We start from the raw sequence: 14,147 nt of genomic DNA, 5'->3' as shown, positions 1-14,147 counted from the left end.
GGGAAGTCAACCTCTCTGCACCACCTAATAGAATTTCTGCCCAAACTCCAAAGAGATAAAGAAGGCTCTCTTCTGTCCGACCTTCCTGATGCCTCAGTCAAGCAGCCAGATGTCCTGTATCAGGAGAGCAGCTGAACAGCTCAGTTAACATGCCACAGGTGCAGCCCACCTCTGTGCCACTAAGGACAACAGGTCCCTGTTGATAAAGAGAAATGTGTCCATGACAGAGTACTTTATGAAACACCAATGCAGGCAGGCACTGCCACTGGGCCTGAGAGAACTTGGAGGCATGTAGAGGAACAACCAGGGACTGGGGAGGAGGGTTACAGTTGTTTTAGCTTTTTAAAAGTGTTTGCTCTAAACTCTGTCTCTATTTAAAATATACATTTGAAGTTTCACCATGTGTTTCTGACTTGCATTTCTTCTGCAAAATTTGTACTGTAGCTCCTTGAATAGTCTGTGGCTTCTATTCTTGTAATGGTTTGCATGGAAATAAATCTAGTTCTCCATTCTCAATTAGCAAAGGGGTTGTTTCTTGCCTACAGCTTCCTTCATTATGCACAAGGACAGTGGGCCTGATAAGAAATGCAGGGGAGAGGGGGGATGGGAGAACACAAAACAGTAGAATGCAAAGCTGCCTGCTAAAAGAAGTCCAAATATGATCCTACAAAGAGAGAAATGTCTGCTGTTTTTGCCCTGCTTATGGTCATGGAAAGGCTGAGTGTGCTCCCATTTAACTGGCAGGAGGGACCCAAGATCTGAGGAAATTTATTGATTCACAGGGGAGAGCTACTGGCAGGAAAATGTGGTGAGAGGGCCCACTTTTGGGGGCCTCACTTGACCCTCCGCAGGTGGTGGAAGCTCTGCACAGTTCCTTCCACAGCGTCGCCCATGTTGACTAGTGGCTGGTAGCCCAGGACCTTTTTGGCTTTCTCACAGCTGTAGTAGTGGAATGTGCCAGCCAGTGCAACCCGCATTGGTGTGAAAGTGGGCTGGAGCTGGACGACAGGACTGATCACCATCACCAGGAAGGACAGCAGGATGGCCAGGTGGTAGGCCACCCAGTAGGGGATGTGGTACTTGGGGGCTTCATAATTCAGGCCTGTCAGGATGCGGGACAGGAACGTCCAGAAAGGGATGGGTTCGTCATTGGTGATGTGGAATGCCTTTCCACACAAGGCTGTGTCTTGGGAGAGGTGCTCTGCAGCCAGAATGTGTCCGTGTACCACGTTCTCCACAAAGGTGAAGTCCACCAAGTTCTTCCCATTTCCAATCATGAACTTCATCTTGCCATTTTTGGCTGCCTCAATGAGGATGGGGACCAGTTGGGGGTCCCTTGGACCAAAAATGCCATGGGGGCGGATGGCTGTGGTTAAGAAATTCCTCTCAGGATCATTGGCACCCAGAACTTCTTTCTCCTGTAAGATCTTTGTCTCCGTGTAGTAGTCAATGGGTTTCATGGCGTAAGGAGGTCCTCAGTTCCATTCTTGATGTCAATGCCCTCAAAGATGACACTAGCACTGCTGGTTAAAACAAGTTTCTGAACACGAGCCTTTTTGCAAGTTTCAATGACATTCTTGGTGCCAATGTAAATCACTCTATAAGAGTTTCTTGTTACTGGATGGTGGGGGTGATGCACAGTGGAAAACTGTGCTTACACCTTTCAGAGCTGGGTACAAGTCCTGTTGGCTGCAGAGGTCACCCAGAAAGAACTGCACCTGGGGGTTGTCGAAGCCCTGACGCATATCGAATACATTGACGGTGTAGCCTCTTGCCAGCAACTGCTGCTCCACCATGTGCTGTCCCAGGAACCCAGAGCCTCCGATCACTGGGCACTTCTTGGATTTTGGAATGTCTTCTGACAAATATGTCCCTGTGACCTGATCTCTCATTGGTTCGCAAACAGCTTGTTCTATTTCAGCTCTAGATATGGTCCTGTTCGTGATCAACCCTTCCATCCTCAGTGGTCTCCCTTGCCAGTTTCAGCACAACTGCAGCCCAACTCTGGTCACTGGCTGCCACCCTTTTCCTCATATACTGTATTCTTATAATAAAGTAAGCTAGAGAAAAATCATAAGAAAGAGAAAATACATTTACAGTATTGTACATATTATTGAAAAGAAATCCATATATAAGCAGACCTCTGCAATTTAAACCCATGTTGTTCAGGGTCAGTTACACATCAAATACAATGGAAAAATCTACAGAATACATCTCAAAGATTTACCTGTGATTCTTTGTGCCCTTAAGTACAAAGACAAAAACAGACGATGTAAGACCATGTCACTTGAAATATTTCTTCTCTGTGTCACCAATTTGATTTACTATTAGTTTCAAGTGTTTCTGTTTTTTAATTTCTTCTTGATTAAATTGCTTTAAATTATGTAAAAACAATTTACCTAATTGGAGAGTCAAAACTAGAAAACAAGGTACATTCAGGAAAATGTAGCTTCTTTCCCAGCTCTCATGCCCCATTTGATTAGTTTCTGGTTTACCTTCCATTGGTTTTGAAAACAAAAGCAATGCATGCACATATTAATATTTCTCCTTTTTACACAAAAAGTGGCATAGTATGCACATTCTTTGCACTTTGATCTTTTCTTCAATATCTCAGTTAACATCCCCTTTCATTGAATGAAATGGAAAGCTGTTGAACCATACATATAATAGTGCTTATGTAGAAAATTTAAGATTACCCAAACTTTCAATATATATTCTGTGTGCATATTGTCTATATATGTCTCTGTATATAAAGTCATGCAGAAGGGTCTGTAAGGGAACATGGCAAACTGATGAGAGCAGTGTCATTTCTAGGGAGGGCAAGTGGGGCTTAAGGGTGGTCAGAGACATGTTTAACTTTCTCTGCAATAATTTTATTTGTCCTTACAATAGCTATATAAAATAAGCACTAGTGTTCCCATTTGGTGGAGGAATGAACTGAGGCATGTGTGGTTGTCATTAAATAATATTTCTGGTTTCTGTTTCTGGGAGCATGGGAAGACTGCACTTCCTGGCCCCTCATGGATAGGGCCAATGAAGTATGAGTAGAAATGACAGTGGGAATAGACATTTGGGTTGGAGCATTTAATTGTTGGCTCAGGTCCCTCCAAGCTAAAGCTACCTTTCTCTCTCTCACTGTGATTGGCAATATTTAAAATGGTGGTGGCTCCATCAGTGGGGCCCTTTAACGTGGAGAAAGCAGTCTCCAACTGACCCATAATAGACACATGGCTTGCATGACAAATAAACCTTTGTTGTAAAAGCCACTGAGATTTTAGGACTGTTTGTTATTGTGACATATATTGTTTATCCTGGCTGATATATGTTAGGAAGCTCCAACAGCTAGGACTTCACCAGGGTAGGATCTAACCTAGACTTGGATGATTCCATAGCCTTTGAAGTCCAGGCAGGGTAAGCAATGGGCATCTTCAAATCTTTGGCAAATCTTTCCATTCTCTCCTAACACAGCTTAAGCCCCTCCTACCTCTTACGGTTGCAGCTACTGGTTGAGCCACTATCAGCCAAGCCACTCTGTGAACAGGTTGAGCAAGAGAATTTGTGGAGACTGGGTTGCCATAGGGGCGGCAGGCTGCTCACAAGACATCCATCAGGTCCTGGGGGGCTGTGGGGTTTAGAAAGGGCAGAGAAAGAACCCTAGTTGAACCTAAATGGGTCACAGAAACCTCACCCCAAAGCAAGCAGCTCACTTGTAGTCCAGCACAGAGATAGGAAAAGCCCCTGAATGTTACAGTAGGAAACAGCAACCTCAGTCATTGTCTGACCCAAGTCCTTGAGCCTACCTGATCAGTTGAAAGCCACCACCATGATTTGGGGCCCCCCAGCAAATAGGCAGAGCTGTTGACAGTGACATGAAGAAAGGGGAGCCTGCTGGGACTTTCTGGGTAAAGATGGACGGTCTCCAGACCCCATAGATAGACTCTCTAGTGGTGAGAAGAGGAGACTAACTCATTGGATGAGACAGAGCTCATAAGGGCACCTGCGCTGTCCGTGGTTCTGAGCCATACAGCTTCTCCACAGGAGTCACAAAGAAGTTGGTAAACCCCCCCAAATCATGGGGGGGGGGCTTGTTAAAAGCCATAAGTCTGTATGTAAAACTTTCTGGTGATTCACAAATTAGAAACCAGAGATCATTTGTTTAAAAAATGCATCCGCTCACACCTGCAAAGACCTAGTGGAGAGTCTAGACTTCCACATTCGCCAGGCTGTAACAAGGAGGCACCTCAACCTCTTTCTGGAGGGGAGGCAGTTGGTGGTGGTGTCAGAGAAGGCTGCGTGGAAAGCCAGGACATTTATTTCTGTTGGATACTGAGGAAATCAGTTCTCTACTTCCTGGTGTCAGTCAAGTTTGGAGAGAGCCAGGAGTTCACTTCCACCTCCACCCAGAAGTAAAGAGGACCATCCTCTCTCCACCAGGGAGATGTTAGAAGAGGCTTTCTCCACCACACAGTGGCAATAAGGACGTCGCCCTATCTATGGTGTCAGTGAGGTCACAGGGAAGCACTAAATAATACACTCATACTATTACCGGCGAAGGGGTTCTTGCCTTCCCTTGAGCCCCCAAGTATGAAACAAGAGAGGAGGCGAAACATCCAAATAAGGAGTTTACTGAAAACAAAGTGGTGGGAAAGGAGAGAGAGCTTGATGCATCAAGGGAGCATACACTAATAAAGAATATGGCTCCCCTAACTGCTGCCAGGGTCTAGCTTATTTAAGTATCGCGTCTTCATTGCAGGAGCCCAGTGGATTTCTTTGCTTAACAGGTTCCCGCCCGGAACTATTATCTCGACCCCGCGCAGGCGCGGAGGTATTTGCTTTTCATTTTCCGGCCGTTGCTTTCCAGAAATGGCCTGGTTCTGCCGTGGCCTGGTATCCACCGCGCAGGTGCAAAACCGAGCTCTTTGCTTACAGGGATTCTTTGCAAACTCCCGCAAGAGTCCATCAGCGCATGCGCAGAGGGAAGCTCTGCTTTCTAGGAACGAGCCGTTTGCTTTCCCGAGCATTTGACCAACAGCACATTTGCAAAGCGGAGTTCTTTAGGGCTTGCTTTAAATTTAACCAGGCGAGGCAACAAACAAACAAACGAAAAACCCACAAAAAACAAGACGACGACAACAAAAACACTGAGCAGCATTGCCATTCGTTTAAGAGAGGCTCAGCCTGTCTCAGTACTGGTCCTTACTATTGAGGGGTCACTACAGCCCTGATGAGTAGTTGTAGTATCTTCCACCACTCCACCACTAAAGAAAACCTCACCACTCAGGAGTTAATAAAAGACCAAGTGGGGAACTTGGATGTCCACACTCACCTGGGAGCAATGAGGCAGGACCTTCAACCTTTCAGCAGTGTCAGAAAGTCCAGCTGAAACAGAACGTTTAAATAAGGCCCAGAGTCTGCTACAACATACCCCAAATGTTCAGTTTTTAATAAAATATTATTCATCATACCAAGAACCAGGAAGATCTGAATGGACTGAACAAAGACAATCAATAGATGCCAACCCTGAGATAACAGAGGTGTTGGAAATGTTGAGCAAGGATTTTTTTAAATTTTTTAATTAAAAAATTTTTTTTTTATTTTTGTATTTTTTTGAAGTTGGAAATGGGGAGGCAGTCAGACAGACTCCCGCATACGCCCGACCGGGATCCACCCAGCACGCCCACCAGGGGGCGATGCTCTGCCCATCTGGGGCATCGCTCTGCCGCAATCAGAGTCATTCTAGAGCCTGAGGCAGAGGCCACAGAGCCATCCACAGCGCCCGGGCAAACCTTGCTCCAATGGAGCCTTGGCTGCAGGAGGGGAAGGGAGAGACAGAGAGGAAGGAGAGGGGGAGGGGTGGAGAAACAGATGGCCGCTTCTCCTGTGTGCCCTGGCCGGGGATCAAACCCGGGACTCCTGCACGCCAGGCCAACACTCTACTACTGAGCTAACCGGCCAGGGCCTAATTTTTAAAAATTGATTTGAGAGAGAGAGGAAGGGAGACAGAGGAAAAACATCGATTTGTTCTTCCACTTATTTATGCATTCATTGGTTGATTCTTGTATGTGCCCTGATCGGAAATTGAACTCACAACCTTGGTTTACTTTAACCAACTGAACCTGGCCAGAGCCTCGGACAAAGATTTTAAAGCAGCCATCATAAAAATGCTCAAAGGAACAGTTAAGAATATGTTTGAAACAAACGAGAAGCTGGTGGGTATGGTTATCAAAAGGCAACGTGATAACTTAGCATCCTGTTGTTACTATTATCCCTCTTGATGGCATGTATCACAATTTTGAATTACATAATTCTCCTAACTAGACTACTAGACTAGAAGCTGTATGAGAGCAGGCACTTTATGAGACAGACACTAGAGAGGAGAGAAAGAGGACGGGGGTGGGGGGGTGGGGGGAAGGAGCAGGAAGCATCAATTCCCATATGTGCCTTGACCCTACAAGTCCAGGGTTTTCCAGGGTTTTGAAGCAATGACCTCAGTATTCCAAGTTGACGCTTTATCCATTGCACTACCACAGGTCAGGCAGCACTTTATATATATTATTTATTTATTTACAGAGACAGAGAGAGAGTCAGAGAGAGGGATAGCCAGGGACAGACAGACAAAAACGGAGAGATGAGAAGCATCAATCATTAGTTTTTCCTTGCACCTTGCGACACCTTAGTAGTTCATTGATTGCTTTCTCATATGTGCCTTGACTGCTGGCCTTCAGCAGACCGAGTAACAGCCAGCGACCTTGGGTCTAAGTTGGTGAGCTTTGCTCAAACCAGATGAGCCCGCGCTCAAGTGGGCAACCTCGGGGTCTCGAACCTGAGTCTTCCGCATCCCAGTCCGACGCTCTATATTCACTGCGCCACCGCCTGATCAGGCAGCACGTAATATTTTTTTAGTAAATGAAGACAATTTCCTTTGGGATCTCCTTTAGGTATAATCATCTAGTGTTGACAGAGTGCTTTTCTATCATTTTTTTTTTTTTTTTTTTTTTGCATCACACATCCATTGTGAAGTAGATATCAACAGCATAACTACAGATTAAGCCTTAACAAAAATGTGAGGTGGTAAATCCTAGGAACTCAGAACTATACTTTGTCAAATTCTAATGTTTGGGCCAAACACTTAACTAAGTTTAATTTCCTCATTTATTCAGCAAACAGTCGTTGAACATAATATGCTATTGTTGTGGGCTCTGGGACAGAGCAGGAAGCCATAAAAAAATGTTTACGATAAATGGTGATGAATTAAGAGAGATGGAGAATGAAAGAGGGAATAAGAGTAGCGAGTGTGTATATTGAGAGAAGGGGGGAGTTGTAGTTCTGGCAAAGGATGTCCAGGTAAGGGCCCTCAGACAAGATGGGATTTGTAAATGGGAATACAGTGTCTATTTTAGAGACTTGTGGAGAAGATTTAATATCGAAATGCACGGATTCGTAAAAAAATTTCGATAGGTCCAGTCTGACCTGTGGTGGCGCAGTGGATAAAGCGTCAACCTGGAAACACTGAGGTTGCCGGTTCGAAACCCTGAGCTTCCCTGGTCAAGGCACATATGGGAGTTGATGCTTCCTGCTCCTCCCCCTTCTCTCTCTCTCTCTCTCTCTCTCTTTCTCTCTCTCCCCCCCTCTCTAAAATGAATAAATAAATAAAAATTATTAAAAAAAAAATTTCGATAGGTCCAAAATGAACCTAAAGAACCTCTACGGAGGGAGGCCTGGGGCCCAAAGGAAGGGGGAACGTGGGGCATGGCGGAACGGTGATAGATGCGTACATTGCTCTGGACGGAACAGTGACTCAGCGGAAAGCTGGCCGGGGTGGAAACGCTGATTCTTGAAGAATCGTGACCGGGGCGGCCCTATAGTTACCCTGGCAGCGGCGCGCTTTTGACCAAAGGAAGTAGCGGCGGAGGGCGGTACGCGGGTGGAGACAGTGGCGGGGCTTCCGGAGGAAGTGGACTCGGCAGCCACGAGCTCGGGAATATGCTGCGTGCTGTCTGGTGGTGGTTGTTCCTCGGACTGTGCAGCCTCCTAGTGGGGCAGGCGGAGGCCCCGAGCCCAGTGGATTCCCCAGAGCAGAGTCGGCCGTACGCGGTGCTGCGTGGGCAGAACCTGGGTGAGCGGCTGCGGGCTGACAGGCGGCGGGATTGGGCCTGCGCTTCCGCCTCTTGGGGCATCGGGAGCCTGGCACGCGCGGGGCGGACGGCGGGGGATGTGTAAGGGCTGGGAATTCAGATGCGACTTCCCCTCGGAAGGTCTGAGCTTTACCGCTCAGTGCAAGGCTTGGTACCCACTAGGCTCTCAAATATGTGTTGGTTGTATGAATGACCTGCGAGTCCGGAGACCTGGGTCTCGGTCTGGGTCCCCTGCTATTTAGCTGGGAGGCCCAGGCTGGCAGCAAGGCGTATAATAGTAATATCCTATTTCTTCTTTTCTAATGGAGGCAAAAGTCATAGTAACAACGGTAATTGACGTTTGTTGAGCATTTCCTGTATACCGTGTGCTGTGCTAAACACTTTTTTTTGCTAAGCACTTTGTATATGCGATTTCATTTAAGACTCACAGTAAATAAGAAAGGGATGGTTTTCAGCTGTATTTTACACATAAGAAAAATGAGTGGTGGCGGCTAGTACTAAAACCTAGGGTTTGTATGGCATCTGTTAAACACATACCTACATACATGGCTAGGGAAGAGACCCTGTAGCTTAAAGCTTGGCAAACTTCAAAGTAACTCTGTCTCCTGTTTGGCCAAAGTCCTTCCTTTCCACTGTATCTCACTGGTGGAAATAAGTTGGCAAGACTTATCTAGAGATTGGGATGAACCTGGGATGGATCCACATACTTACAAACACATAAACGTACATTTGCTTGTTAAAAGTAACATCATTTTGAACTCTTCCCACAATCTGAGATAGTCACACAATTGGGAGTGCATGTAACTTCCAGCAGGTTGCTGCTTATGTTAATTTAAAGCCCAATTCCATATATATATAGTCCTGTACCACAGATCAACTTGAATTATCAGTTGTAGGTCCCATTTCTCGCTTGAGCACATTGTAAATTTTAGTTGTGAGATTTCCCCTCAAAAATATAGTAGGTTTATGAAGTTAGTAAATTGCTTCTTTAATCAGAAGGCTCTTGGCAAGACTTATCTGGATGTCTACAGAGTGTCTACATAGTATCATTTCTGGATTATCTTGACTCTACATGGACTCAGTGTCTATCATGTATTAGTGTACCTAGCACTCTTCTAAAATGGTTTCCACACATTGCCCTGCTTTATTCTTTAAAATAGGGTTTCTCAATCTCGGTACTACTGATATGTTGGACCAGATCATTCATTGTTGGGATGGGGTAGTGGAGACACATTCGTCTGCCTACTGTAAGATACTTTGTCTACGGCCATACCACCCTGAACACGCCCGATCTCATCTGTAAGATACTTAGCAGCATACCTAGCCTTTACCCACTAGATGTCAGTAGCACACCCTACTCCCAGTCCAGATAATCAGAATATCTCCAGACATTACCAAATGTCCACCGGGGTTAAAATTCCCCTTGGTTGAGAACCATTGCTGCAGAATAGTACTATTCAAAGGGTGATCTGCATACCAGTGAGACCTGAAAACTGCTACCTAAAAAGAGATGACTGCAGAAATTGAGATTGTGCAGAAATTTAACAAGTTGACATTATTACAACACCCAAGCAAGTAGAGACCAGTTGTAGGGCCCTGAACTGGAATGATTAGTTATGCATAGTGGGGCTGCTTAGTGGTCTGGGATAGAGTAAAAGTTATAAAACTCATCCTTTACTAAGATCATTTGAGAAACACTGCCCTAGACAATCCTGTGCAATGGTTAATTTTACAGAAGAGGAAACAAAGATAGTGTGTAACTTAATGTAAGGTCACATAGTCTGTAAATGTAGGTGGGAATCCAGACAGTCTGACCTTTTTTTTTTTTTTTTTTTACAGAGACAGAGTCAGAAAGAGGGATAGACAAGGACAGACAGACAGGAACGGAGAGATGAGAAGCATCAATCATTAGTTTTTCCTTGCAACACCTTAGTTGTTCATTGATTGCTTTCTCATATGTGCCTTGACTGCGGGCCTTCAGCAGACCAAGTAACCCCTTGCTCGAGCCAGTGACCTTGGGTCCAAGCTGGTGAGCTTTGCTCAAACCAGAGCCTACGCTCAAGCTGGCTACCTCGGGGTCTCAAACCGAGGTCCTCGGCATCCCAGTCCGACGCTCTGTCCACTGTGCTACGGCCTGGTCAGGCTAAACCCTGAATTCTTAACCATTGTGCTGTGCTGCCTATCTTGGTCATAATGATGGCGGCTTTCATTTATTGTGTGCTTATTATATGTCCTGCACTTCATTAAATGCTTTTCATAGATTACCATATTTAGGCCGCAAGAAACCTTTGAGAGATGGGTTTCATTTCTCCATTTTACAGATGTGGACAACTAGTCAACAGTGGAGAGTGACTATAAGGAAGGATCTCAGTAGTCTTAAGATTCTGTCTGGGTCTGCCATTCAGGCAACTAATAATACATGCAAAGTACAGGAGAGGTAGAAAGATAAAGAATGGGAGAAATGATCAAGCCCCAAATGGATATTGTATACCTAACAACTCATGGTTTTAAGTGCTTTTAAAAAAAAGAGACAAGATTTCCATTCTCCAATTTCAGTGTCCTGCATTCCTGTTTGAGGAGTTTTGTTTAGAGCCTTTCCAAAATGCAAGAAAATGGTTTAAATGGAATAAGACAGCTTTAGGTCCAAGTGCAGTCAGAATCTTAGAAACTTGTGGAATTGAGGACTTTGAAAGTTAGGGCAGCCTGGCCTGTGGTGGCGCAGTGGATAGAGCGTGGACCTGGAATGCTGAAGTTGCTGGTTCAAAACCCTGGGCTTGCCTGGTAAAGCACATAGGATAAACAACCAAAGAACAGCTAAAGTGAAGCAACTATGAGTTGATACTTCTCACTCCCCACTCCCCCTTCTCTCTCCGTAAAATCAGTAAATAAAATCTTAAAAAAAAAAAAAGGCAGCTATTTAAGTAACAAAGGCTCTTTAGCTCATAACTCATAGTTTTTAACACACACCTTTAACATTACTTTTGGCCTTTTGGAGTTATGACACATTGTCTTTGTCACCTTCATGAGACACTGAAAATGATGTGATTTCTATGTGGTTAGTTTTTAAATAATAACTGGGTGCAGTGAGGGGGAATTGGTTGGGTGGGTCACAGATACCCACAACTTCCTGATTTAGATAAAACTATGGTCAAATCTTAGAGTTTTGAAAGGAACAGTAACTGGACTGGAAAACTAGGCTCCAGCTGGAACCTGGGATGGATCCACATACTTACAAACACATAAATGTACATTTGCTTGTTAAAAGTAACATCATTTTGAACTCTTCCCACAATCTGAGATAGTCACACAATTGGGAGTGCATGTAACTTCCAGCAGGTTGCTGCTTATGTTAATTTAAAGCCCAATTCCATATATATATAGTCCTGTACCACAGATCAACTTGAACTATCAGTTGTAGGTCCCATTTCTCGCTTGAGCACATTGTAAATTTTAGTTGTGAGATTTCCCCTCAAAAATATAGTAGGTTTATGAAGTTAGTAAATTGCTTCTTTAATCAGAAGGCCCTTGGCAAGACTTATCTAGAGATTGGAATACTTTATTCTTTAATGAATCTCCAGTTTTTATAAAACATAGTTGGGCTCCCTGCTTTATTCAGTTCATGTCAGTCTTTGCTTACAACCCTTTTTCTTTCCTTTTTTCTTTTTCTTTCTCTTTCTCTCTTTCTTTTTTTTTTTTTTGTATCAAGTGAGAAGCAGGGAGGTAGAGAGACAGACTCTCGCATGCACCCCGACCAGGATCCACCCAGCAAATCCACTAGGGAGCGATGCTATGCCCATCTGAGGCCATTGCTCTGTTGCAACCGGAACCATTCTAGATCCTGAGGTGGAAGCCATGGAACCATCCTCAGCACCCAGGCAAACTCTGCTCCAGTGGAGCCTTGGCTGAGGGAGGGGAAGGGAGAGAGGGAAAAGAGAGAGGGAAGGTTGAAGAAGCAGATGGTTGCTTCTCCTGTGTGCTCTGGCTGGGAATTGAACCTGGGACATTCACATGCCGGGTCGACACTCTACCGATGAGCCAGCTGGCCAGCGCTAACCCTTTCAATTTAGAATAAAATCTATGTTTCCTTCTACATGGGCTGGCTGCAGCCTTCCTCTCTGGCTTCATTTTCTGCCTGTCTTCCCTCACTGTTCCCACTTCTGCCACGCATGCCTGCTATTCATTGCCTTTTTGGCTTGCTCTGGCTTCAGGGTCCTTTGATGATCTTGGGGCCTGCACTGCTCTCCCTGAAGATCTTCACATGGCCAGCTCCTTCATTTCACTAGGTCTCAGCTTGTGTGTCCCCCCTTCAGATGCTTCCTCCACCACCATACCTACTGTTGCCCAACCCGACCCCATCGCTGTCACATTAGTTATTTTTCATGGTGGCTCTTCAGACTATGTAAAATGCTCTTATTTGTTTACATTCTCTTCCCCAATGCATGGAGACTTCCAGAGAAAGGGTCTATTCATGGCTGTTTCCACCCACGCAGTGCCTGGCACCGGGTGGCATTTGGTACATCATCGCCAGTGAATGGATGACTTGTAGAAGCTGGAGCTGCCATTAGGAGGTAACCTGTATTCCTTTTGCAGTGTTGATGGGAACCATTTTCAGCATCCTGCTAGTGACCATGATCCTTATGGCATTTTGTGTCTACAAGCCCATTCGGCGTCGATGACAGCTGAGCAAGCAAGTTCTTCCACGAGTATTTGGGAACAGAGTCAGATGTGTTGCACACAAGTCAGTGGAGAAGTTGGAATCCAAACTTTCCTGCTTGGAAATGACCTTTGGTCTGGACAGTTGGTAAATGCTAATTGATTTAGAAAAAACATCTAGCAATTATTTTTTCCTAACACTGTAATGCAAATAATTGGCCACTGAGTCTGCTTCTCAATGTTTCTTTTTATATGTGGCTATACTTGTTAAAAGTAAGACCTAAAGCTCAGTGTAAAGATGGAGTGCTCATGAGAAAAAAAAACACGGTAACCTTATGAGTGATGTAAAAACCACATTGGAAAGGGCTAATCATTAATGTTTGAGACAATTAAGAGGAGGACAACATGTAAAGACATTTATTACTTATGAAACCATTTGGTGACAATAGGTTGAACATCACAAATATTTTTTTAAATGTTTTAGAGAAAGATGAAGGGAGAGAGAGATAAGAACATTGATCTGTTCTTGTACGTGCCCTGACCAGGGTTCAAACTGGCAACCTCTGTGCTTTGGGACAGTGGTCTAAGCATCCACGCTTTCCGTCCGGGGCACAAATATTTTTATGTATACTGAGTTTGCCTAGAGTACTCTGGTTGCAAAGAGTGTCAGTTGTGAGGAGCTTAGGCCCTCACTACTCCTGTAGCATGAGGCTCTGCACTCAATGCCCCAAATGACGTCAGGGTCACGTCAGGTAGGCCTATGGTCATGTGTACCCTTGGACTGAAAGGCTATGCGGTTGGACTGAAAATGTTTCTAGTTGGCCCATCTGGAAAAGAACTTCCTGCTCAAACATATGGGTCTCCTTTGTATGGCACTTAAATCTTTTCTAAAAGTTGTGGCAACTTTTCAGTTTTGGAATCTAAGAGACTCAGCAGGAACTCTTTCTTTTCGGCCCTGGGTGGGGAGGATTCATCCAACTTAAGTACCTGTTTACTGTACCAGGCAGAGTGGTGGGTATATAGATAGCGTTTACACATATTTAACTTCAACTTTGAAAATGCTGCTGTTTGTTTGCACTGTTGGTGAACTGGATTTTTCTCCCTGTTGAAATGACACTTTTGTACTTCTGTATTTATTTTAAAGGTGCTAGGTTTAATTTTGTTATTAAATTGAAATGCTTATCTTGTGTTCCATTCAGGCACAGCACTGATATTTTTTAATAACCCACACTTAATGTGAAATAACTGATGTTGGATTTCGTAACTTTTTGACTTAAATATTTTGTTTATAACCCTTACATTGAGCCATTCAAATGTCAAGTCCTCTGTACTTTTCAGCAAATGCCAATTAAAATTAAA

General features: G+C 44.5%; 1 protein-coding gene and 1 pseudogene across 1 annotated transcript; one reads left to right on the top strand and one right to left on the bottom strand.

Moving 5' to 3' along the window:
• Positions 1 to 833: 833 nt before the first annotated feature.
• On the bottom strand, positions 834 to 1,932 carry LOC136323226 (sterol-4-alpha-carboxylate 3-dehydrogenase, decarboxylating pseudogene; annotated as a pseudogene).
• A 6,000-nt stretch (positions 1,933 to 7,932) lies between these two features.
• Positions 7,933 to 13,154, top strand: C2H12orf76 (chromosome 2 C12orf76 homolog). The gene is made up of 2 exons (XM_066260422.1): positions 7,933 to 8,116; positions 12,726 to 13,154. The coding sequence occupies exons 1-2, from the start codon at positions 7,984 to 7,986 to the stop codon at positions 12,809 to 12,811; spliced, it is 219 nt and encodes a 72-aa protein (XP_066116519.1). The 5' UTR covers positions 7,933 to 7,983; the 3' UTR covers positions 12,812 to 13,154.
• Positions 13,155 to 14,147: the final 993 nt, after the last annotated feature.

The sequence above is a fragment of the Saccopteryx bilineata genome, chromosome 2 (assembly GCF_036850765.1).
Source record: "Saccopteryx bilineata isolate mSacBil1 chromosome 2, mSacBil1_pri_phased_curated, whole genome shotgun sequence".
Classification (NCBI taxonomy): Eukaryota; Metazoa; Chordata; class Mammalia; order Chiroptera; family Emballonuridae; genus Saccopteryx; species Saccopteryx bilineata.
The sequence above is the reverse complement of the archived record's forward strand: the minus strand, read 5'-3'. Positions and strand labels throughout refer to the sequence as shown.

What these genes read in the sequence shown, in the direction of transcription:
- C2H12orf76 (XM_066260422.1), top strand. Translation starts at nt 7,984, where the DNA reads ATGCTGCGTGCTGTCTGGTGGTGGTTGTTCCTCGGACTGTGCAGCCTC. An exon ending in GCTGCGTGGGCAGAACCTGG is followed by an intron (nt 8,117 to 12,725) that starts GTGAGCGGCTGC and finishes TTCCTTTTGCAG; the next exon opens with TGTTGATGGGAACCATTTTC.